This window comes from Microtus pennsylvanicus, chromosome 21 (genome assembly GCF_037038515.1).
Source record: "Microtus pennsylvanicus isolate mMicPen1 chromosome 21, mMicPen1.hap1, whole genome shotgun sequence".
NCBI lineage: Eukaryota > Metazoa > Chordata > Mammalia > Rodentia > Cricetidae > Microtus > Microtus pennsylvanicus.
In genome coordinates this window covers 12,146,991-12,173,314 of record NC_134599.1, presented here as the reverse complement: position 1 = coordinate 12,173,314, position 26,324 = coordinate 12,146,991, and the positions used below count along the sequence as shown (strand labels likewise).

The window sequence follows — 26,324 nt, the reverse complement described above, 5'->3', positions numbered from 1 at the left end:
CCGGGCCTGCCTCTAATCTAACTGCTTTGTGTGTATCAACTCACTCTTCAAAGTTAATGTTGCTGTACCATTAGTGGTCAGCAAAGTTCTCTTGGCAAGGGTTGGGCTGTAAAGAGTTTAGGCTTTGAGAACTGGATAGTCTCTGTCTCAAGGACTCGGTTCATTCAGAAATGACCAGACATTGTTATATTCTGATGAAACTTAATACAGTGGGTTTTGTGTGCCAATCCCTCAGCTAGGCTAGCCAAGGCAGGTGTCCCATTATCAAAAACCTTACACTTAGTACAAAAACACAAAACTGTCCATCCTTCCTTGCTGCATTGAGTGGAAGACATCTTTAATTTTTAAACAAGATGTTCTGCTTCAACTTAAATCGCTATGTACTAAGACAGAAAGGGCCTGGTTTACATATGTGAGCAACAGAGATGACAGAAATACACATGAGCCTTTTATGTATCCTTAGATGGGGAGTACTCAAGACAGTGTTCAGCCTGTTCTTGAGAACCCATGGAACCTCGCGAACCACAACTGAACCAAAGGGTGCCCAGAGAGCATAATTAAGTGCACGGTAGAAATAGCCAGGGAGACCCTGGAACAATTCATCCCACAATCGATGTGTAATTGCACAACAGGGCACAAGGTACTGGATGCCAACCAATATGTGAGGTTTCTCCTGGGCTATTTAATTTCCTTCCACAGGAGATGGGAAGACGACAGTGGCCACGTAAATAAGACAGAAGGAAGAGACACCATCTCCAAAGTGAAACTTGCTGTTTTCTCCAACAAGACCTGGAGATAGGGCTCATTTAGATCTGATGTCCAGCAAGACTGAGATTGTGAAAGGGCACAGGCAGAGGTAAGGGTTTACCTACAGCTCAGGGGACATTATTCTGGAGACAACAGAGAAACGGGAGCTAAGGCAAGGGTGCGAGTGTGAGGGCATCATTTATGGGCTGGATTTTATTAGCAAAACAACCGCACAAACCCCAGATGAGGAGCTGCTCATGAAGTACTAAATGAAGGAATTAGGATCTTGGGGAGTGGAAATGCTCGTCACGGTATTCCTGGCACCGCCATAAGGAATTTATTATTTTTATTAAGGCAAAGGTTTTCTTAAAGCAGAAAGAAATCAAGCAGGATGTTTTATGCACAGTCACTGATAAAGAAAATATGTGAACTATCCCGAAAGAGGTGAGGTTCCTAACAGAATACCTAAAATATGAATAAATAAGAGTATGAAGCATTAGACGTGAACTTGACTAATTCTGTTAACTTTAATACAAACGAGTATCTGCAGTGGAAAGCCAGAACAGGTGGAGGGCTGAGTCAGACAGTGGCCACAGACCATATCCAAACAAGGATTTGCAGTTGGTCCCTCAAACATGAGACAGTTTGAGAAAGCTAGACCTAGCAAATAAGAAAGGCAAGACACTTGCAAAGGGCAGAAACAACATGAAGGAGGAAGGACACGGGGAAGAAACAAAGAGGGCCGTGGGGTGTCTGGATGTCTACTTTGAGATCCATGAGAAACCTAGTATGGAGATGGTCCACCAGTATCAGGAGGCGAAATAGTCTTGATTGCTGGGTCCTTAGGACATATGGAGGATGTGCCATAGATGGGGTGGGTGGCTGCCCTCCATCTCCTGCTTCTGATTCAGCAGGTCCAGGCTGGACCAGGCAATATGCATTTCCGGTAGGTTCCCAGGTGACACCCTCACCTGGCTCAGAAGCACACTTTGAGAGGCACTGTCCTGGATTCAGACTGTCTGGTAGGAATGTGGTCTCACCTCTCCTGTGTTGTCTGTCCCCATGGGAGTGTCACAGGGGACTGGACAGAAGAAGCTATTGGGTTAGGACTCAGGGCACAGGAAGTACCTCCCACAGCAGCAGAAGACTGACTATAACCCAGCAGTCAGGTGATATTTAGGGTCATCACATTAAAGTTGGACTGATTAAAATTTCACTATCCACACTTTTCTGATGGAAAATAGAGTCAAGATTTGAAATTTGTTTTCAAACATGAAGACGCTTGGTTAGCTAGACTACATTCCCCTAAAAGACAAGGCCCATCAGGGGCAAAAGTGCAACCTGCCTTAGTCAGCACGATTTCTGTTAGTTTAACTAAAGGAGCAAAAGTCTGGAACCATGTATTTGAAACCCCAGAGGTTATGTGTTCTTACTGCTCTTGCCTCTTCCCACAGGCCCCTCCCATCTCCAAGCTACATCACAGGCTAAAGTAAGAGCTCCTCTGTGCATGCGTGTGTGCGTGCGTGCGTGTGTGTGTGTGTGTGTGTGTGTGCATGTGTGTGTATGTGTGTGTATGTGTGTGTGTATGTGTGTGTGTGTGCGCACGCGCGCATTGGGGGTAAGGCACATTGGATTTCCGTTTACATAATTTATCCATATATGTGGTTAACTAACTACTACTTTCATAAAGGCATTAATCCATTCACCAGGGCAGTGCCCTATGACCCAGGTTCTGCTCAAGAGCCCTGGTTATCAGCACTGTAGGAGGGGACTTTCAAACCATAGCGGCAGCCTGAAGTTGGGTTTCCAAAGAGCAGAGATTCTGTGCTGTGTCTCAGTGCGTCACCTCTGCCTTGCCTCACTGTGAAGGTGATGGGAATGGGTCATGCTGCCCCAGGCTAGGGGAGGATGGCAGATACATGCCATGAGCTATGGTAGCTCAGTTGTTCTTTCATTGTCTGGGAGAGTGAGCTGCACCACGCTAGTGTGATTGTGTAAGAGCATTTACATATATCCCAGTTAGATTGTAAGAAACAGAAACTGTGTGTGAGATTAGAGAATCTACAAGAAAATTTGCCTCTAGCAGGTGCTGCGTGGCTGTCCCTTCGTTTTCCGCGGCCCAGGTTCCACTTAAGTGTGGATGCATTGCTGCTCTGCTCCCTCCTCCCGCCTCTGTGTTCCCTGAGTTTCAGAACTGTACAGCAAGTCTCTAGAACTGAGGCCTCTTTCCCCTTGTGAGTTCACCTCAGAATGGCTGTGCCCCTCCTAGAGGCACCCGGGGGTCTGTACTAACAGAAGACCTTCAAAATATTCTGAAGAGAGTGAATTCCTCTTGTTTGGAGGGGAGGGAGGGATATGTATTAGCAGAGATCAAGTTATTTTTTATTAAGAACTTTTTGTTTAAAAATAAGCACAAAGGACTATGGACATAGCTTAGTAAATATTGTTCTTTCTTGTGTCAGGGTCTCGCTATGTACCCCCTGGCTTGGAACTATGGAAATCTGCCTGCCTCTGCCTCTCAAGTGCTGGGATTTAAAGGCTTGTAGAGCCATGTCTGGTCAATGGCTTGACTTCTTTTTTAGCATGCATGGATTTGATACCCAAATGGAGCATGGTGGCACATGCCTGTAATTTCATGACTCAGGAGGAGGTGGCCTGAGGATGAAGAACAGAAATTGGCTGCTCAAGTCATTCTCATCTAATCTAATGAAAGCCAAGGAAAGGAAAAAGAAAGGGGGACACATGTTAAAATCTTTATCTTTAAGAAAAAGGGGGCTGGAGAGATGGCTCAGCGGTTAAGAGCATTGTCTGTTCTTCCAAAGGTCCCAAGTTCAATTCCCAGCAACCACATGGTGGCTCACAAACATCTGTAATGAGGTCTGGTGCCCTCTTCTGGCCTTCAGGCATACACGCAGAAAGAATGTTGTATACATAATAAATAAAAATAAATAAATAAAATATTTTTAAAAAGGGAATTTATATGTCAATTCTTCTGCTGGATTATAGTCAGTCTAAGACCAAAGCAAGTCTGACGAAGGACAAAATAGCGTGAAGAGAGAAGGCTGATTGTGATAGCGAGCAAGATGAAAGATGAGGCGAGAAACTGATGGGAAAAACACTTTATTGTTGGTTGTGTCCATAGTAAGAGGGAAGAAAGAGATCAGCACAGAGAGCCCGGATGAAAGCAATGGAAATGCTTCTTCTACCAGGGAAGCAATTGCCTTCTGATCACTGCACATAAAGCCAATTAAAGAGCAACGGGATTGATTTTTGTTCCTGGCTTGTGGAATCAATCACAGGACTTAGGAGCTGCCCCAGCTCTGGGTATCTTGCATCTAGAGAGTGTTGCAGCCTCCCAGAATGCACTTCGTTTTATAACATTTATTTTCAATGATTAACATGGAAAGCAGGAGAATGATGGGATAATGGAAAATCACTTGGAGTTGCTGAAATCTGTGAGAGCAAATGGACTGAGTTCATTGGGAAACATTTGGCCAATCAGTACGACTTGCTCACAGGCACTTGCTTGTCCAGGGACCAAGGCCTATAGCCGAAGACTGAGAAGCCGAGGGGTGACTACTAAAACCTTAAAATGCAGGATGAAGAAGAATATTTCAGTGGGCCTCAAGGGACAGTTTTACACATAAACGTGAAAGGAAGAAACAGGCTATTCAGAAACTCCAGAAGGCAGAGGTAATGCACCCCAAGAGGGGAGGGAAAATTAAGTGATCCTCGGCGGGTGAAACAGGGCAGTGAGGGGTGACTGCCAAGCAAGAAGGGCCGATGTCTCCCGTGTCCCCTGCAACCTCGGACAGTCAGAAGAAAGGCTGGTCCTGGTCACGAGCGCAGCATGCCTCAGCGCCATAACTGACATTGCACTGAAAGAAGAGTTTTCCCAAGTAGATTCTTGTCTGGCGAGGGAGCAGGAAATCAGCTGTATAGAATGGAGTGCTGAAATGACAAGCCGTCGCTTTGTTTCCATTTTGGGCATGCCTTTTGTAATCTTCTATTCTGTAGGCAGCGTCAAAGTGGACAGAGGGACCAAGTCATTTATGTCACAAAAGCATATCTGCTTCTGTGGTGTGTCCTTACGCAACGCCAGTGGAATCTGACTTTAAATTAGTCATGCAGAAAGTCTTGACATTTTGGCCTTTTGGATAAGGCCAGAAAAAAACCTGGGCCATTCCAGGAAACGTTATCAGACTGGGTTTAAGTAAGCACCTTAATTGCCAAAAGTCTAACTCAACGCCCTGGTGACAGCACTGGGCAAGCCTGATAAGCGCTTAGCAATCCTCTGAGGATTCAGAATTCCTTATGTTACCCATACCTGCCCCCTTCGCATGACTTTGCTGTGTGTTACTGACTACCCACTACTGCGTGGTGGCACTTCATGCCAGGGATGGGCAGAAATGCTGGGAGTCTCTGGAGTATCCCTCTGTTCTCCTAGAGAGAGACCCACAAGTGATAATTATGTATATTAAGAAAGCATTTTAGAAGGCATATTAAACAGGTTATTCCCCTCTTATCTTTTTTTTTTCCTTTTTTTTTGTGGGCTTCAGTCAACCATGGTCTGAAAATGTTAAGTGGAGAAGTTCAGAAACAAACAATTCAGAAGTTTAAAGTAGCTTTTATTACAATACTGTATTGTATTACAATATATTGCTAAAATTGCTCTATTTTATTACAAGTTGTTAATCGTTTACTATGTCTAACTTATAAGTTAAACTTTATTGTAGGTAAGTAGATTATACCTCAAGATTAGCACTCATCACTCTGGGTATCTACCAGGTGTCTCCAAATGTATCCTTTGTAGAGGAGAAGGACTCACTGTACTAGAGACAGAACAAATAGGGTGATCGAGCAAAGACTATCTGACAGCTGGCAGGTGCTTATTCATGGGGATCATGGGTGCCCTGGTCCTAGGAGACACTGATCTGAGACCCAGACAGGCAGAGATCCTGGAACCCATTGGAAAGCTATCTGGAAGTAAAGCTGACATCTGCCTAAAATGGAGGAGAAAGCGGCGGGGAGGGGGGGAAGCCAGGATTTCTGGAGCTCTCTTACTGAGGGAAGATGGCCCAATCTCTTCTGAAAGTGAGACTTTTAATGACCTGGGCACAATGCACCCTCAGAAGCCAAGCAGACAGATGGGTAGAGGTCTCAGAAGTCCCGGGGAGAGGTCTCAGTCAAAGAAACAAATTTTGGAGAAATTTTTCTGCACATTTGCTGCCAGACTACTCAAGCATATACTTGGCCATTAATAAATACTTATGAAGTGACGGATTGGTAATTCAGAGAAAGGGCAAGCAAGACTTTTGTTTCCTAGGCAATGTTTTGAGTCTCTTGGCAAGGAGTATTCTGAAAAATTCCTATAGAATGCCAGGTGCTGTGGTGGCTGGGTAAGTATTAATTTACCATGATGAATCTTGAGAAAGCAATGGACCATTATTTCCATGGCTGACTCTGACTGGCATAATTGGCACCATTGTTCAGCTGCTGGCACCTTCTGTCTCTTCATCCTGGGCATCTTGCTCTGTTCCTTACCACTGCCACTTGGCTCCCACATTCGGCGACTACTGTCATCATCCTGGCTGTCCCTAGCGACAGTCTCGAAGCCTTTTCTCCATGGTGAACCTGCTTTGGCTCTCGCTCATTACCCGAGTACCTGTTGTGTGTCAGACACCACACTAGATGCTTGTCACATCTGTAGCAAAGCAGATCTCTAACCTTGGGTTTGGCTTCTATCACTCCAGAAGAGTAAGACAGATGGCAAGTGATTGGCAGAGCAAGAAGTCAGGAGAAGTCCACACTGCCCTCTGCAGCTGAGCTTCCCCATTCCTGGCTTGGCTAGCTCTTCAGATCTTGTCTATGGAGTCAGCCTGCTCTCCTCACACCTAGCAGCTCAGAAAAACCTGTCAGGAAATGGTACTGTGGCTAGCAAGTGATTCACAAGACAGGCTGACCTGAAATTTATCCTGGAGTCACAGTGTCTCCTATCTCTGTCACTCTGGACTTCGTTTTGCATTCACACATGTGTGTATTGATCCAGGGAAGCCGAGGCTCCTATCCTGAGAGATGCAGAGCCTGGGATGATGTAAACAATGAGAGACAGAGCAAGGCTATAAGGATGTAGAGCCAGCCAGTGAGGGACCAGGGTAGAGGAGTGGGAGGAGATGGGCTGAAGATGAAGAAGGAGGGAGCAGAGCTGTGTGGAGAGTTGAACCAGAAAAACATGTACATCAGAAGCCAAGTACTCCTTGTTCAAACAAAAACCTTACAAGTTAGTGCACATGCTACAAGAGCTTCACTCTCTGCCCATACAGTCCATTGAGAAGACATTCTGTCTTCAGTAGGCAGGTTCCCCCAAGAAGGCAGGTGCATCACAAGGCAAAGTGATGTTTAACTAAACAGTGTCTTTATTAGGAGCGTCAGAAAGGAAGTTTGGCCTCCAATCCCAAGAGCCCAGGTCCTAGGAGTCCCAGGATTTAGACAGAAAACACTCACAGTAAACATAACACGGGAGGACAACCAATGTTGGGCCTACTGTTACCATTAAGAACTGCACCTGTTCCCCCAGAAAAGTCCACCCAATATACCTGACACCTGCCTTACAGGCTGGCCTGCTGGGGAAATAGAACTGATGGATACTCACTCCACACTAGGTTTCATGTGCCATGGGATATGGAACTTCTAAGGATCAGCTACCTGTAGATCAAACACCAACTAACAATCATCTACTTGAGACACATTAGTCAAGGTGGAGAGAGGAAAAGCATGGTTTAAAATGCAGGGAAGCCTTAAAACCACACCGTACTGTATCCTTGGATGCAGCTGGGGGTGAGGACTGCATGGCAGATCCTCAACATCCTGGATGTCTGAAGAACATCACCTGAAATCCAGAAAGAGCTTCTGCGACATGAGAACGGAAAGCTGTCATGGTTGCCAGGATTTTGAGATACAAGGTTCTCTCTCTCTCTGAGTTAAAGCCTCAAACACACACATTCACACACTTATGTTATCATTTTGCTCTCATTTATTAAGATATTCAAACTTACAGAAGCCCAGGTTCTGTGCTATTGTTCACACACCTGGACTAACAGTGTTCCATATACATCTTCGGACACTGAACAATGACCCTTCACCATCTTTTTTTTGGGGGGGGGTTCAAGGCAGGGTTTCTCTATGTGGTTTTGGAGCCTATCCTGAAACTTGCTCTGTAGACCAGGCTGGCCTCAAACTCACAGAGATCTGTCTGCCTCTGCTTCCCGGGTGCTGGGATTAAAGGCATGAGCCACCATCACCTGGCCAAACATTCACTATTAGAAGCACTGGTGTTGGTGGTGCTCAACTTTGCTAGTGAGCCTCTGTTTCTGCCTCCAGTGTAGTTCTTAATTATATTTAAATTCTTAGTTGTATTCTAAATTTTATTTTGATTTCATTTGATTGTATGTATTCATGTGTGATCCTGTATATTGGTACATGCATGTATGTGCATATGTAGATATGTATTTGTGGTCCTGAGGGCAACTGTAGTGCTATTATGCAAGATCCATATACCTTTCTTTGAGAGAAGGTCTCTAAATGGTCTGAAAATTGCCAAGTAGGCTAGCTAGGTTGGCTGGCTAGTCAGAAAGGGCCAGGCATTTTCTTATTTCTGTGTCCTCTTTGAGTGACTGTTCAGGCAGTGAGATGTCTCTGTCAATTCTAGAGTTTTGGAAATTGCTTACAATGTACTTCCTGTTTATTTAGGTAACACTATATCTTCTGGAGTCTTTGATGGAGCTGAAGAATATATAGTTATAATTATTGTTTTCCTTAGTTATGATAAAAGTAGATACAAACATTGTAACTATAATTTTTGCTTAATACCTCTTTTGTTATGTAATTTTACTATGTTAATGTTAAAACCTTCCTTTTTATTTAAACAGAAAAGGGAGGTGATGTGGGATTCCCCTCTTTATGCTATGAATACCATTGGTTAATAAAGAAACTGCTTTGAGCCTATTGCAAAGCAGGGCAGAACTTAGTGAGGCGAGGAAAACTAAACTGAATGCTGGGAGAAAGAAGGCTGAGTCAGAGAGAAGCCATGTAGCCCTGCTGGAGACAGAAGCCTGAACTTTATGCAGTAAGCCACAGGCTTATGGTGATACACAGAACCTACATCTTGCTGATATCCCAAGTGACGAACAAAAGAGGGCAGTGGAAACCTCTGTGAGCTTGGTGGCATTTTTATGAGTGAGTATATTCTGAAAGCTATTTTCAGGATTGAAACATAGTTACTTTCCACAAATAGCTTTATTATTTAAAAAATTTCAGGTAAATTTGATAAAACCACAATAATTTGCTAACTAGGATACTGGAAATGCCCATGTATTCATCAGTTTTCTGGAAACATTTCATAACTGAACATGTTAAAAAAGCCAAAACATGACCTTTTACACCTGGTCACATGTCACAGATGGAGAGGTCAAAAGTCCTAGAGGTTAAGCCACAGCTTTTGCTTTGCTCAATGGACATGATATAACTAAGCATCAAATTGCCTTCTAAACAACTGTGTATACCCAAGGATTGCCACTGTTGTCATCTTTGCCTAGAGAGCTGTTTTTGTTCGTTTGCTTGTTTTGTTTTTGAAAGTGTGAAGACCATGAACTGCAGCGGCTCCCGATAGGTCAGACTGCAAGACTTAAATGATTGTTGAATGCCACAACACAAACAAAACATCACAGCTCAGATAGCATCGCTGAAGAGAAGGTGGGAAGAACGTAAGAGCAGGAACAAGGAATAGAGTGTTCATTTCCTGAGTGTGATATGACTGCGGAGATCCTTGGCCTCGAAGCATCTGTGAAGCCTGCACGAGACCTCAGGCTCTGCACAGAGCAGGCCTGTCAATCTCTGTCACCCAGGGAGAAGGTGTTCATGAGGCCCCACCCCTCTTTGGGGATTCATGGACAATTAACGGTCGCTAGGAGAGCTAGAGCCATCCTCTTCAGCAGTGTATAGCTTTCTGTATGGTGCCCAAGCTCCTGCAACCAGTCCTAATGAAACTAACCGGACACCCCCGCCCCATACACACACACAGGGTGGGTGATGGGGCTTGTTGGGAAGAAGGAGATCAGAGGGATGGGGATAAGAGGGGTATGGCAGTAACTACACTATATAAATATATAAAATGTCACACTGACACTCGTAATTGCATTTGACTAATATATACTAATAAATTGTCACTAAAGAAGCAGAACAACTGTAAGACAAAACAATCATATATCTTATGGCATTTACAAAGAGTTTAGTTTGTCTCTGCATTTGTTAAAAATGTGAGTCATTCGATTCTCAGTTTGTAAAACCAGGTTTGAGATAACATGCAATTTCAAGATAGAGTTATGAAGATATTCAATTTGGTGACACCGTGCCAAACGTTAATAGAAATCACCCCCCAGGAAACCCGAAGTCCCTCCAGCATGGCTGGCCCCGTGCTGCCAATTCATCACACTTAACAAGGTGTACAGAGAAGAGCTGAGTACCGACCTCCCGGGGACAAATGATCCTCTTGGGACGAGGTGCCTCTTGCTGCAGCTGATACACTGCCAAAAACAAAACAAAACAAAAAAAGATGATTATAATTAGGAAACCACATTGCATAAGCAATACAGCTTCACATATTCTCAGTGAGGTTCATCCTCAGGACAATATAGATAGAAATCACCACCACCAACAACAACCAAAAAAACAATTTAAAAAAAAAAAACAAACTAACCCAGGGTATAGACACATTCTGCAGACCAGGCGAAGTCAGAGTCAGCTCATTTATATGGAAATTAGTCACTGAATGCAAACGGGCAAAATTGATTTTTTTTTTGCTCTTATAAAGCCAATTTAGCTTAATAATTGTTGCTGGCGTCGTTCATGCTATGGCTTTTTTTGGAGACTAGATGCAGGTAAAATGCTTTTGATTATTTTAGAGATGAAATTCTGCTCGTGAGTACCTCAGTGTAAGATGATATAACAAGCTCCATGAATTTAAATTCTGATGGGTTCTGACATAGCCAGGGGAGAGCTGGCATCAGGGACTGTCATTTTCCGAAATACTTCAGTTACGTACAAAGACACTGGATTCTGTGAGTGAAGGAAATACCAAGTCTCTCTGTATCCATCTCTCTTCCTAGATCTCTGTCTCCCCACTCCACCTGCCCCCACCACACACACCCACACCCACACACCCACCCACACCCCTCCACCTTTGCCCTGGCTCTCACTATGGATTCTCATTCAACTGACCACTTCCCATGTGTTGCCATTTCTCTTTCCTGGGTGCTCTCACATCTAAGGAATAATTATCTGAACCTACTTAAGAGACAGGGATGTATCCCAGCTAATTTTTTGTCACCTCACAAACCAGGGTCATTTGGAGGGAGGAATATTAATTGAGAAAAATGCCACCATAAGACTGACTTAGAAGCAAGTCTGTGAGGACATTGTCTTGATTAATGACAGATATGGGAGACCTGGCCAACTATGGGTAGTGCACCCTTGAACTGGTGGTCCTGGGGTATATAAGAAAACAGTCTGAGCAAGCCATGGAGAGCAAGTCAGGAAGCAGCACTTCGTCATGGCTTCTGTTTCTGTTCCTGCCTCCAGCTTCTGGACCTGAGTTTCTTTCATAATTGACTGAGGTAAGGACACGGAAGGTAAACAAGGCCTCTCTTCCTCAAGTTGCCTTTGTTCGTGGTATTTTTTATTGCAGCACATGAGTGAGAAGTAAAACACAGGCATGCATGAAACATGTATGACTGCATACAACACAGCTCGCCAGACAATTATCTAGGGTTTTTCAGACTGTTCAGATGACAAGGAGGGATTTTTCTTCTGTTGGACTAATCTGAATTACCCTATCCATCCCTTCCTTCCTTTTTTAATCCCTTCTTTTGTTTTTTCTTTCTTTCCTTCCTTTCTTAAGTGCTGGTATTAAACCCAGGGCCTCCTATTTGTCTAGGCAAGTGCTCTACCTCTGAGCTGAAACCGAACCCTGACTATTCTCTTTAAGGGAATGGCTACCCTGTGCCAATTCCTTCAGGCTCTAGTGCCATGAAAATAGAGGTTGGAAACTAGCCAAGTTCATCTTATATGCAGAATATTGAAAAGGAAAACCTAATTTTAAACAGAGTAAGTCTATAAAAAGGTAAAATTTAAATTCTATAAGGTATTTTAAGGAAACACAGTAATATAAGTACAGACCTCTGATTTAATCTGGGTCCTAAAAATAAAACAGAAGAATCTTAAAGGAGAGGCAACCAGCGTATAAATACAGGCATGAAAACTATGGGAAGTCATCCATAATTACAACTGCTCCCTAGTGACTTCAGTCCAACACGGATGTTTCCTTACCCAATTAAGTGTGGATTCCACAGTACCAGCGTAGAGCAAACCAGGCACCCCTTCCCCCTGTTGGAATCTGCTATGTTTTCAAGTGTGAGCTGCTCACATGCATGATCCACCCAAGGAAAACCTCACCCATGTGTCGAAAGACAGCAGAGCTCAGCATCACTTCTGGGCTCAGAAAGACTCCACGGAAGACAGCTAAAAAGATGGCCTCAAGGGGCTGGAGAGATGGCTCAGCGGTTAAGAGCATTGCCTGCTCTTCCAAAGGTCCTGAGTTCAATTCCCAGCAACCACATGGTGGCTCACAACCATCTGTAATGAGGTCTGGTGCCCTCTTCTGGCCTGGAGACATACATGCAAACAGAATATTGTATACATAATAAATAAAAATAAATAAATAAAATATTTTTAAAAAGGGAATTTATATGTCAATTCTTCTGCTGGATTATAGTCAGTCTAAGACCAAAGCAAGTCTGACGAAGGACAAAATAGCGTGAAGAGAGAAGGCTGATTGTGATAGCGAGCAAGATGAAAGATGAGGCGAGAAACTGATGGGAAAAACACTTTATTGTTGGTTGTGTCCATAGTAAGAGGGAAGAAAGAGATCAGCACAGAGAGCCCGGATGAAAGCAATGGAAATGCTTCTTCTACCAGGGAAGCAATTGCCTTCTGATCACTGCACATAAAGCCAATTAAAGAGCAACGGGATTGATTTTTGTTCCTGGCTTGTGGAATCAATCACAGGACTTAGGAGCTGCCCCAGCTCTGGGTATCTTGCATCTAGAGAGTGTTGCAGCCTCCCAGAATGCACTTCGTTTTATAACATTTATTTTCAATGATTAACATGGAAAGCAGGAGAATGATGGGATAATGGAAAATCACTTGGAGTTGCTGAAATCTGTGAGAGCAAATGGACTGAGTTCATTGGGAAACATTTGGCCAATCAGTACGACTTGCTCACAGGCACTTGCTTGTCCAGGGACCAAGGCCTATAGCCGAAGACTGAGAAGCCGAGGGGTGACTACTAAAACCTTAAAATGCAGGATGAAGAAGAATATTTCAGTGGGCCTCAAGGGACAGTTTTACACATAAACGTGAAAGGAAGAAACAGGCTATTCAGAAACATTATGTGTGAAATACAAGAGCACCCGAATTCTTAAAAGAAAAACTTCTATGGCTAAAATAACATATTGACCCTCACACAGCGATAGTGGGAGACTTTAGTACCCCACTCTTTTCAGTAGACAGGTCATCCAGACAAAAACTGACCAGGGAAATGCTGTAGCTGAATGATGTCATTAATCACACAGACCTAGCAGATATTCACAGAACATTTCATACAGGCACAAAAGAATATTCCTTCTTCTCAGCACCTCATGAAGCTGTCTTCAAAACTGATCACAATGCTTGTCACAAAGAGAGTCTCAACAGACACAAGAAAACTGAAACAACGCTCTGCACCCTGTCAGAGCACCACGGATTCAAGATGGAGGTCAACAATAACAGAAAACTTACTAACTCACAGAAACTGAACAATCACCGCTGAATGAAACCTGCATTAGAACAGAAATCAAGAAGACACTTAAAAACTTCCCCGCTGAATAAAAATGAAAACACAACATACCCAAACTTATGGCACACAATGAAAGCGGTTCTAAAACACAAGCTCGCTGTACTAAAGGCCTTTATAAACATGTTGGAGAGATCTCAACCTAATGGCATATCTGAAAGTTCTAGAACAAAAAGAAGAAGAAATCACACCAAAAAAAGGAGTAGACAGCAAGAAAGAAACTCAGGATTGAAATCAATTAAATAGAAGCCAACAAAAAGACAAAAAAAACAATACAAAGAATCGATGAAACAGAGTTGGTTCTTCAAGAAAATCAGTAATATTGATAAACACTTAGCCAAATCAACCAAAATATGGTGAGAGGATCCAAATAAATAAAATTAGAGATAAAAAGAAGGACGTAAGGACATATAGACAATACTAAGGACATACTTTAAAAATATAATGGGTTTCTTGGTATATGCTACCTACTAAAATTAAATAAAAAGCAAGACAAGATAAGCAATATGAACAGACCTATATCCTCCTACTAAGAGAGAAGCAGTAATTAAAAGTCTCCCAACCAAATGCTCAGATCCAGGTAAATTTAGCATTGAATTTTACCAGATTTTCAAAGAAGTAAAGTCAGTACTCTTCCAATTATTCCATAAAGTAGAAGTAGAAGGAACATCGTGTAACTCCTTAAGAGACCACAATTACTTGGATACCCAAACCATAAAAAGATACAACAAAGAGAAAATTACAGACAACTTTCCTTTAACACAGATGTAAAAATTCTCAATAAAATATTTTCAAACCAAATCTAAAAACACAGAAAAAGATGATCCACCATGATTAAGTAGTGTGCTTAATTTTATGTCAACTTAAAGCAGCTTAGAGTAGGGAACCCCAATTGAGAAAATGCCTTCATAAGACTGGGCTGTAGACAAGCCTGCAAAGCATTTTTTAAAATTAGTGAGAGATGTGGGAAACCAGTCCATTGTGGGTAGGGCCTCCCGCGGGCTGGTGGTCCTGGGTTCTTTAAAAAGCAGGCTGAGTTAGCCACGAAGAGCAAGCCAGTAAGCAGCACCTCTCTATGGCCTCTGCATTAGCTCCTGCCTCCATGTTCCTACCCTGTTTGAGTTCCTGTCCTGATTTTATTCAGTGATGGACTATTGATGTGGAAACATAAGCCAAATAAAACCTCTTCCGGAACTGCTTTTGGTCATGGTATTTTATCACAGCAGTAACAAGCCAAACTAGGACACGTAGGGATTCATCCCAGAGACGTAGAGATAGTTTAACATACAAAAAGTGATTAAATGTATCCCTCCATAAAAAAACAGACTGAAAGGTTAAAAAAAAAAACCACAAGATCATATGATTAGATGCATAAAAAGCCAAGGACAAAACCCAACATCGCTTCATGATAAAAAGTCCTGGAGAGATTAGAAATACAAGGAACACATTTCAATATAATTAAGACAGTTTTCAGCAAGTCTACAGCCAACATATACCTACATGGAGAGACACTTAAGGCATTTCCACTAAAGGCTGTCCACTCTTTCCATACCCACTCAATACTGTGTTGCTGTGAGGACCAGCCTTCCGCAGCTCAGGAATTGTGGGGGAGCCATGGAATTGGTGAACTAATCACTCAATTTGACTTCTCTATCGGAGGGAGTAAAACTTAATTCTCTGGGGCTGAAGAGTAGGGCAAACTTAACTCTCTGGGGCCAGCAAATAAAAGGGAAATACACCCCCACCCACCTCTATCCATATGGATCCCACTCTTAATTTTTCTCTGACAGCTCATATACCCCAGCAAAAATCTTTCAATCAGTATAAAAATTACAGCGTGGTTACATTCTACTTTTTAAGTGAATGACTGCAATGAATACAAGTAAAAAGCCAGCATATTAAAAAAATCCCCAATAACCCACATACATTCATGCACAAGCGACTTGTTAAAGGTTAACAAAGTGTAAGCAAGCTAGGTATTTTTCTCAGCCAATTCTTTTACTGGCAGGCTACAGTTTGCAATTACAAAGAAAGAACCAATCATTTTATTATTTATCTCAAAAGATAATCTTATTTTTAAAAAGTCTTAAAAGAATCACAAATCTAAACTTTTATATATGAAAAACAGTCAGCTCTACTTTAAATCCTCGGGGGGTATACCCATTCATCAACACCCTTTTTATAGCAGGGAGCTGAGGGCAGAAATGGGCACAAGGAATTAATTATCACCCTTCATCACCAACCCATGCTAGCAAGAAGGGTACATCAGCCAGCAATAGCCAGGCTGTCACTGTTTTTGTTTGCTGACATTGAGTCCCTCACTCAACTACTGAAATTGTGCCTTTCTAAGCCTTTGATTGTTCCCCAAGATTTTCTACCTCAAAACCATTAATTAGAAACAGCTTAGCCTAACCTTAAGTCATTATTTAAAGTTTTGTTTTAGCTGTGATACACACTGAAACCTATGAACACATCTTTTAACATTAAGATTAAAAGAACTAGAGCTAGCTTGGCTTCCAGGACTCAGTTGTTTTCCCTAATCATTAACCCAAGCCACAGTCTACTTAAGAGAAACTCCTAAGTCTTAGCTGTGTGACATGTTCTTGCTCTTCTTTTCTAACCTCTGCAGCCCCTGCTTTATTAGGGACATTATATAGGGACACTATATCCTGCCTTTATCTATATTAATTTTCTCACTAAACTAATCTTTATCATAATCTTGTACTATGTTTGTTTGAAACCCTTAACCACCAAAATTATATTTAAACTAACACTATTATTGTATAAAAGCATTACTTCAGTTAAGCAGTACAGCTTAAGAGGAAATCATCTTCATAATAATACACAGGTAAAAATGCCTAGAAGAACAGGCTATTTCCACGAGATAATCACACTACATAAAAGGTAGTGGGTGATCCCCCTGCACCCATTCATGTCACATACCAGAGGAAATGGGAGTGGAAAACATGTACAAGCACAGCAGTAGCAGGAGACATTATGGAACCGAAGCCCTTGGGGCCTTGCCCTTCTGAGATTTGCCCATCAGTACCTTGCATTCTGGTTGGCCAATGCCCTGAAGCTCAAGTGCCACCTGCTGCTCCTCTGACATGGCCACAGGCAACCTAGTACTTGAAGTCTTACCTATCACAATAAGACAACTGAAGGAGATAAATGTGGATACAAATAGGAAAGGAAGATGTCAAAGCATCTTTGTTTGTAGATGACATGATTATATTCATAAAGAACCCTAAAAATTCCACCATAAAGCTCCTACAGCTGATAAACATTTTCAGCATAGTAGCAGTATATAAAAGCAAAACCTACAGAAATCAGTAGCCTTCCTATATATGAATGACAAATGGTCTGAGAAAGAAAACAGGAAAATAATACCTTCCACAATAGCTTCAAACATTTATCTTAGGACAACTCTAACGAATCAGCTGAAAGACTCATATAATAAAAAATACTAAGACACTGAAGAGAGAAATCAAAGAAGATATTAGAGGATGGAAAGATGTCCCGTGTTCATGGATCAGTAGGATAAATACAGTGAAAATAGACAATCCTATCAAAAGCAATCTACAGATTCAAATGCAATCCCCATCAAAATTCCAACACAATTCTTCACAGAACTTGAAAAGACAATTTTTAGTTTTCTGTGGAGACACACACACACACACACACACAGAGAGAGAGAGAGAGAGAGAGAGAGAGAGAGAGAGAGAGAGAGAGAAGAGAGAGAAAGAATAGCTATAACAGTTCTAAAAAATAAAAAAAAAAGAACTGCTGGATGCACCACCATTCCCAATCACAAACTGTACTACAATATTGTAGTAATAAAACCAGCATGTACTGGAACAAAAGCAGACACGTTAATCAATGGAGTCAAGTTGAAGACCCATACAGAAAACCCTAGACCTATGGACATCAGATTTTTGATAAAGAAGGCATAAATATAGAATGAAACAAATTCACTAAAATGAAACAACAAAAAGTCAGCAGCTTTAAGAAGTTTTGCTGGTCAAACTGGGTGGTTGCATGTAGGAGACTATAAATAGATTCATGCTTATCACTCTACACAAAATTCAACTCCAAATGGATCAAAGACCTCAACCAGAAGGACATCTGACAGAAGAGAAAGTGGGGAATTGTGTTGAACTCATGGGCACAGCAAACAACTCTTCGAACAGGGCACTGCCAGCACCACCACTAAGAACAAAAAATAATAAATGGGACATCGTGGAACTGAAAAGATTCAGTGTGGTAAAGGGTAAAACCATTCAGACAAAGTATCAGGCTACAAAATGGGAAAAGATTTTTATGAACTACTCATCCAACAGAGGGCGAATACCTAAAATATATAAAGAAATTTAAAAAACTAGACATCAAGAGAATAACCCAAATGAAATGGGGTATAGATCTGAGGCAGAGAATTATCAAAAGATGAAACATAAATGGCTGAGAAACAAAGAAATGTCCAACATCTTTAGTCATCAAAGGAAATGAAAATCAATTCTACTTTGAGATTTTATCTTCCATCAGTCAAAATGGCCAAAATCAATAAAACAAATGACAGCTCATTGTGGTGAGTATGTGGGGTAAGGGGGATACTCATCCACTCATGGTGTGAGTGCAAACTTGCACAGTCACTATCGAAATCAGTGTGGCAGTTTCTCAGGAAGCTGGGAAACAATTGACCTCAAGATCCAGTTATACCACTTTTGGGCATATACCCAAGGTGTTTCATTCTACTACAGAGACACTTGATACTCACTATTGCTCTGCTCATAATAGCCAGGAACTGGAAACAGCCTAGATGTCCATAAACAGATAATTCAATGGAGAAAATATGGTGCATTTACACAATGAACTATTACTCAACTTTTACAAAAAAAATGAAATTTGCAGGTATATGGATAAAGCTATAAAAAATCATCCGCGGGTGGTGGTGGTGCACACCTTTAATCCCAGCACTCAGGAGGCAGAAGCAGATGGATCTCTGTGAGTTTGACGTCAGCCCAGTCTACAAGAACTAGTTCCAGGACAGGCTCCAAATCTACAGAGAAACCCTGTCTCGAAAAATCAAAAAAAAAAAAATCCTCAATGAGGAAACTTAGACTCCAAAAGATAAACATGATATGTATTCTCTTATAGGTAGATGCTAGCTGGTGATTCTTTGAAAAGCAGGCCATAATTTATACAAGTACAGTGGTTTTGTAGGAAGAAGAGAAGGATCTCCCCAGAAAGATGAAATAGAATAGATAGCTATGGGTGGAGAGGGGTATGGGAAACTAGATTGGGAGGGTCAAAGAGGGAGGAAAAACATAGATAAGAGAGGTAATATGGGGAGGGACAGATAAAATCAGAGGGGTCATATGGAAACCTGCTACTGTAGAGCTTCTTAAAATATATACATATACTGTGGGACAATCTGTGTACACTGTAAATAGGTTATCACTCTTATTAGTTAATGAAGAGAGGACTAGTCTATAGCTGGGCAGGAAGAGACTGGGTGGGAGAGCCAGACTAGGAGAACGCTGGGAAAAACAGAATCTGTAGAGTTTGGAGCCGCTCGCAGAAGAAGCATCATGGAAAGTACATAGATGAGGTAAATGAGTCTCAAGACAGCACACAGATTTATAGAAATGGGTTAAGTTAGACGCATTAGCCAAAAACAAGCCTAAGCTATTGGCCAAGCTTTTATACTTAAGAAATCTCCGTGTGGCTATTTGGCAGCTGGCAGTCTAGACGAAAAACTCCTCCTACATACATACATGAATGAAATCTAAATGGAACCATCAAACAACAGGGGAGACAAAGACCCAACTAGACATGTCACCCACCAAATGAAACCTCCTGTGTTGGGAATGGTTCACATCTAATTGGATTGTTCAACAAAGGGGCCCCATAGAAACCCCCAAGCAACCTAGGCTATTGCCAGGATTATTGGTTTCTCTCTACAAACTGACCATAGGGCCCTACTGCTGAAGTTAACACCTAGATAAGTCACTGAACTCACAGAAGTCAAGGTAGTACCTACCTGGAGTTACTTCTACTAACTAGTGTTAATGGTACCAGAAGAAGAGAGGTAAACACCAACCCAAGTACAGACCCTTGGATCTACAATGTAATCTACCTGCATGATATAACACTGTAATAGAGGCACAGGAGCTGTGGGAGTAACCAATCACTATCTGATTGGATTTAAAGCCCAGCCAACAAAATGAAAACCATACCCAACATTGTTTAAACGCCCACAAACCTGAGACTTGATAGGCCAGGGACCTCGAGGAAAACCAAATATCACTGTTTCTGTTTAAGGAATGTAGCAATAAAATGACTTCTATGGACATTCGGCCATACTTAAAGATCAATGTCTTCTCAGCCATCATTAGAGAAACTTCTTGCAGTAGATGGGAACAAATACAGAGACCTACAACTGGACAATGTGTAGGGAGTGAAAGACGTTAGATTACTCAGTCCTAAATGGGATGTCTCCATTAAACTTGTCCCCTCAGGGTTCAGGGAACTCTGCTGAAGAGGAGGTAAGAAGCATGTAAGAACCAGTAATGATGGAAGACACTGAGGAACAAGGCCTTCCAGACACAACAGGACTGGTGCACGTATAAACCCTCAGATACTGAGGCTGCATGCACAGGGCCCACACAGCTCTCAAGCAGATGGGAGCTCAGCACTCAGCACAAGTGCCCATCCCTCACCTGGACGCTATCTCCAAGTGAAAACACTCACAAAGGAAACACTCGTTTTCTCCAGTGGCGTCTCACTGGGTATACAAACCACACATCAGGGGAAAGGCCCCGTGCCATGTAATATATGGCCAACACAAAATGAACTCAGTTGTATTTTTGGAGAATTTTTTGTCTTATAAACTTTTGTCTGTGCTTTATTTTACTTTAACCTTACAGGTCTTTTGCTTATATATTATGGTTCAAAATAAGGGTGGGGGGAGATACAGTGTACAGACAGTCCCCAGGACCCAGGTCCTCATCGCCTGGGGATTTGCTGAGCATTCACTGAAGACATATGGAAACAAACTATGCCTATACTGGACACGTATTGCTCTTTCTTATCAGTGCTCCCCAAACACTTGAAAAACTACTGTTTACATGGAATTTCACATTGTATTTGGCACTGAAAGTCATCTAAGGCAATCTGATATCTATAGGAGGCTGTGTATATATCGTGTGCAAATACTAACTGTATGATTTTATGGACAGGTCTGGGGAATCTTCAGCTTTCGCATCTGCAAGAGTTCCACAGAAAGCACAGAACTGCTTTATCAACACACACACACACACACACACACACACACACACACACACACGCTTGCGCGTGACACATGGTTCCATTATAAGAAGCATATAAGAAATAGTTGAGATTCATTCTTGCTTATGTCTGTATAAATAAACTCTGGCAGGAACAAGGAAGTCATGAAAGCAATTGCCTTTGAAAGATGAAAAGACAGCGAAGACAGAAGCAGAACAAAGAACTCCCCATGAATATCTTTCTAGTGTCTTGATTTGGGAACTCTGCGTAGATATCACTTATTCAAAAATAAGATAAAGGCTCTGAGAGATAGGGTCAGGAAGACTGCTAGTAAGAGAGGAACATACTAATAAGTTGGCCAGTAACAGAGTAGCGAAGACTCTTGCTTTCTGCAGAACCCCGGGGAGGCTGCACCAGGAGTCCCTTTGTCCCCCTTGCAGAAGGAGGCCACTTAGTCCTTGGCAGGCTCACAGCAGGATGAGGCCTAAGAGAGGGTAATGCAAACCACAGAGGCTGCTCCTACACTACAGAGGTTTAGATCCAAGGGGAGAAAAACCCCACCTCACCCCTCTTCCCATTCTCAGTGCTTCCTGAAGCCGACCGTTCTATGAGGACTTGGGATGGGTTTGTGAACACCATCTATGATGGAGGAGTCTAAGGACAGGCATCTGCCACAAGACAAGAGCAGTCTGAGCTAAATACTCCTTTGCGGGTCACATCAGCAAATGTATGAGCATCTGCTGTGCCCCAGGCACCATCGTCAGCACGATGTGGAGGCTTGGAAGATGAAGGGGATGCATGCACAGAGAAGGGGAGGGCTTCTTAAGAGCCTGCCAGTGAATCCAGAAAACATCACAAGCCCCAGAAAACAACCTTGGTATTGTTTACGTCCTTGCTTTTCTGATGAGAAAAGATACACAGAGAAGGTAATTATCTGTGTGAGGACACTCAGCTGCACTGTGACCTTTGAATGCCAAGTCCTGGTCTCGTTGTTCCTGCGCCTCAGGCCCTTTGCACTTGCTGCTCCCTCCAGCTGTGGATCATTCCTGAGGCATCCATAAAATAAGTCACTGCATCCAGGAAGGTCTCCACCCTTCCCTTGGTGTCTCCAGGAAGCCTGCACAGCTGGGTCTGTGCAGAACACAATCTTCACTCGGCTCTCTCTGCTCCTTTGTTTCTAAACAACACTGATTGCCACAAACACCACTAAGAAATAAAAAGCAAATCTTGATTTCTTGTATCCTATCTGTTCTGACTATAGTGTGGGATCACAAGGACAACTACTTGGCTTGCTGCAGTGTCCCCAGGACTATAACAGAGAACTTGATCAAGGAATGGCTGTGCCTTCAAGAAGAATCTGGTTCTACGGGGGAGTCATGTAGAGACACAACATCCACGCGGGACAAAAGCTTCAAGAACTGGCACAAGAGGAAGACATGCAGCTTCCCTGGGTTATTAGGATAAAAGACCATGGGTCTTTCCTTGAGAGACGGGGTGGGGGTACAGACGAAAGGCTGACAGGAAAAGGGAGTCTCATGGGAGAAAATGCCTCTGCCAAACTAGTCCATGAGTAAGACTGTGGGGGTGTTTTTCTTCTCCCTTGAAAAATTATTTCCTGTATTTTTGAGATTATAATATAATACATCATTTCTCCCTTCTCTCTCCTCCCTCTAAGTCTTCCCATGTATTCCTCCTTTGTTCTCTTTCAAATTCATGGTCTCTTTTTTATTAACTTGGTATACACATATATGAGCATGTATGTACATAGATATCCCTAAATACAACTTGCTTAGACTGTATAATGTTACCTGTGCGCATGTTTTTAGGGCTGAACATTTAGTACTGTTAGCCTGTTGGTGTGCTCTTTCCCGGAGAAGACCGTTTCTCCTACTCTCAGTGTTCCTTAGTTGCCTGCAGTTCTCTGTGTGGGGATAAGGCTTCATGAGCTTCCTCCCACCTGTGTTAGCATGTCTATTGCCCTTGTTTGGCTTGTTTGGGCAGTCACTGGTGAGACTTTACGGGTGTAGCTTCTGACATTCCTATAATGCAATATCACAGCAAATTCCCTGTTTCTCTGTCTCTTACAATCTTCCCACCCCTTCCTCCACAATAATCCCTGAACTTTAGGTACAGGAGTTGTGGTATAGATGTATCAGTTGGGACTGGGCTCCACAACTTTGCATTTTGATTGGTTATGTGTTGTAATAGGAGTGGCGGGCTGCTTTCCGCCTCCCGGCTACCTTTATACCCGAAATAATTACACGGAAACTGTTTTCTTTCACTGCTTGGCCCATTAGTTCCAGCCTCTTATTGGCTAGCTCTTACATATTGATCTCACCCATTTCTAATAATCTGTGTAGCCCACGAGGTGGCTTACCAGGGAAGATCTTAATCTGTGTCTGTCTGGAGTGGGAGAATCATGGCGACTCACTGATTCAGCTTCTTTCTCCCAGCATTCTGTTCTGTTACTCCACCCACCTAAGGGTTGGCCTATCAAATGGGCCTAGGTATTTTCTTTATTAATTAACCAATGAAAGCAACAGATCAGAAAGAAATCATTCCCACATCAGTTATGGTTTTCTGTGATGGTCTCCTTCTGTTACAAAGAGAGGTTTCTTTGATGAGGGGGAGAACTACATGTACCTGTGGGTATAAGGATAGAGATTTAGAGTGTAGTTAGGAACTATGCTGGTTTAGTAAAGTGGCAGTTATAGTTTTTTCTTCCAAGACCCATGACTTCCTGGGTCGTGGGCTATGCTTCCAGTACCAAGAATAATTTCCCTCTTGTTGAGTGGGTCTTAAGTACAATTAGAGGGTTATTGGTTACCGCCAAGGTGTGCTGGCCATTGCTGTGCTTCCTAGGCATCACAGCTGGGTAGGATTGTTGGTTGCATCCCTCTGGAAGCTAGCAGGAAACCATGCCTTATGGCAACATGAAATCTAGTCCTCTGGAAGACATTGAGATCAGTTCCAGCTCAGGGGTTTCTGTGCTCTGTGTCTAAAGTGGATAGAGTCTTCAGCAATAAGGACTTCTCTTCTACCTCCGAGGGGCAACTAAGTACAACAGCAATAGCATCTGTTTTCAAGTCTCTTGGATAACCCTGAACAACAACTTAAAAAGGAGCTTCTCATGCCTAGTATTGTTTTTGTGATAGCTGATGTCAGTCTATAGCTCTTGGATGGTTCACTGTCAGCCCAGATGGAAAATTTCATTTAAATCGTACAGGTGTATTTAATCACAGACTTACATTTATTATATATATTTTTAGGTAGATAGTCAGGACTATGATTCTTTATGGATTTTTTTCAACACCCTTATTTTACCACCCTTTTCTCCTTCTGTATTATCTCCCCCTTTCTTTCTAATTAGAACCTTCTACTTTTTTTCATTTTCTTGATCAGATCACATGTACCCTGCTATTCCACTCTCTACTTTTCCCCCAGCCCAACCCTGCAATGATCCCTTTGATTTTTCTGGTTTCTACAGTACTCCAAGCTATGAAGATTTGGAATCAGGAGCCTCGGATGAGTGAGAACATACAATTCTTGTCTTTCTTGGGTCTGGGCTACACCACTCAATATGATCTTTCTAGTTTCCTCTGTTTACCTGTAAAGTTCATGGTTTCATCTTTCTTCACCACTGAATAGTATTTCTTACTGCATCCGAACTACATTTTCTTTATCTATTGATCAGTTGTGTTTACTGTACGACATTTAGGGGTTTCCATTTCCTAGCTATTGTAATACTTGTCTGAGCAAGAATCTTTGGTGTAGAATGTTCCATCCTTCTGGGTTATGCCAAGGAAAGGAGTACCTGGGTCGTATGGTAGATCTATTTTTAGCTGTTTGAAAATTTTCCACAATGATTTCCACAGTGAGGGGATCAGTTGGCAGTCCCAGCAAGAGTGAATGGTTGTCCCTTGCCCCCAGTTTGATGTCAGCCATTCCGTTGACCTTTGTTGTTCTTACTGGAGTAAGATGAAATCTCAGAGTTGTTTTGACTTGTATTTCCTTAATTGCTAGGAATGGTGAACATTTTTTTGAGCTACTTCCTAGTCTTTGCTGATTAATGATCGATGTGGAAGGACCCAGCCCACTGGTACATCTGGGCAGGTAATCCTAGGGCATATAAGAAAGTAGGCCAGGGGAGCCATGGAGAGCAAGCCAGTGAGCAGCGTTCCTCCATGGTCTCTGTTTCAGTTCCTGCCTCCAGGCTCCTGCCTTGAGTTCATGACCCCAACTTCCCTCAATAATGAACTATGATGATAACCCAAATAAACCCTTTCCTCCTCAAACCACTTTTGGTCATTGTGCTTATGACAGCAACAGAAAGCAAACAAAAACACTATTGTTGCTAGGACATTGCTGTATAAGTCAGAATTTCTGGCATGTTCTCATTGACTCTTCTGATTCAGTTTCCTCCATGACTTATTCACTCATGCTAATGAAGCCATGGAGATGTCTGCACACTTTGAAGACACCAACAATTACACAGACAACAGGACTACTAAAGGAAGTTTCAAAGCCTGGATATCCAGGCCCCAAAGTCAGCAGGTCTCTAACATAATTGGTGGAAAGGTCCCAAGAGGGGTTGGTTCCATTAGAATTTCTGGAAGCCATCATGAAATACAGATTCCTGGTCTCCATCCCTGGCAAGATCCACTCTCTGAATCTGAAAGGAGCCTTCAGAATCTGTTCTGGACCTCTCCAGAAGATTCGAGTACACAGTCAGGGGTGGAGGTGCTACCTTTGCCCCACTGAAGGAGGACCAGCCAGGAGCACTGGAGAGCATGGAAGAGGGAAGACAGGGTTTTAATCACATAAAACAGAGACCGAGAAAGCATGCATGATGATAGAGCAAGAGGGAGACACCCTGAATGAGAAGACACCGTTGGCGGAACTGAAGGATGCAGGCAGTGGTGCACTTCCGGGCAGCGTGCTTAATGTCAGTAGCCCAAATCCCAAAACCTCACCTTCTGGGGCCCTAGGCACTTTAGCATAGAGACATGCAGCATCATCAACCACACACCTGAGTACAGAAACTCCAGGCATTGTCTGGAAGAGGAACAAGCCTCTGCAGTCCAATAAGCCACAGAGGCACCCCTACTCCTGGCCCCTCACACCGACATCCTTAACTGAAGGCCCTTCTCTTAGCCAGAAGGCTACAGAATCCTAAGGCTTGCTCATGCTCTCTGAGCAGCAGAGTTTGGAAGGGAAGCCAACATACTACTCAGGTCCTGTGTCTCTGCCTCCGGAGGTTGATACAACAGCCAACTGCAGCGGAAACCAAACAAGCTTGGCAGCTTCCTATCCTAGCTTTCAGTAAGAGCCTGGCCATCGTTTG

General features: G+C 42.6%; 1 protein-coding gene across 1 annotated transcript in view; it reads right to left on the bottom strand.

The window, feature by feature from the left end:
* Window positions 1-26,324, bottom strand: part of Chn2 (chimerin 2) — a 279,371-nt gene that overhangs the window by 106,744 nt on the left and 146,303 nt on the right. The window contains exon 3 of the mRNA XM_075955097.1: window positions 10,273-10,328. Coding sequence (XP_075811212.1) covers window positions 10,273-10,328 — 56 coding nt within the window. The remainder of the gene's footprint in view (window positions 1-10,272; window positions 10,329-26,324) is intronic.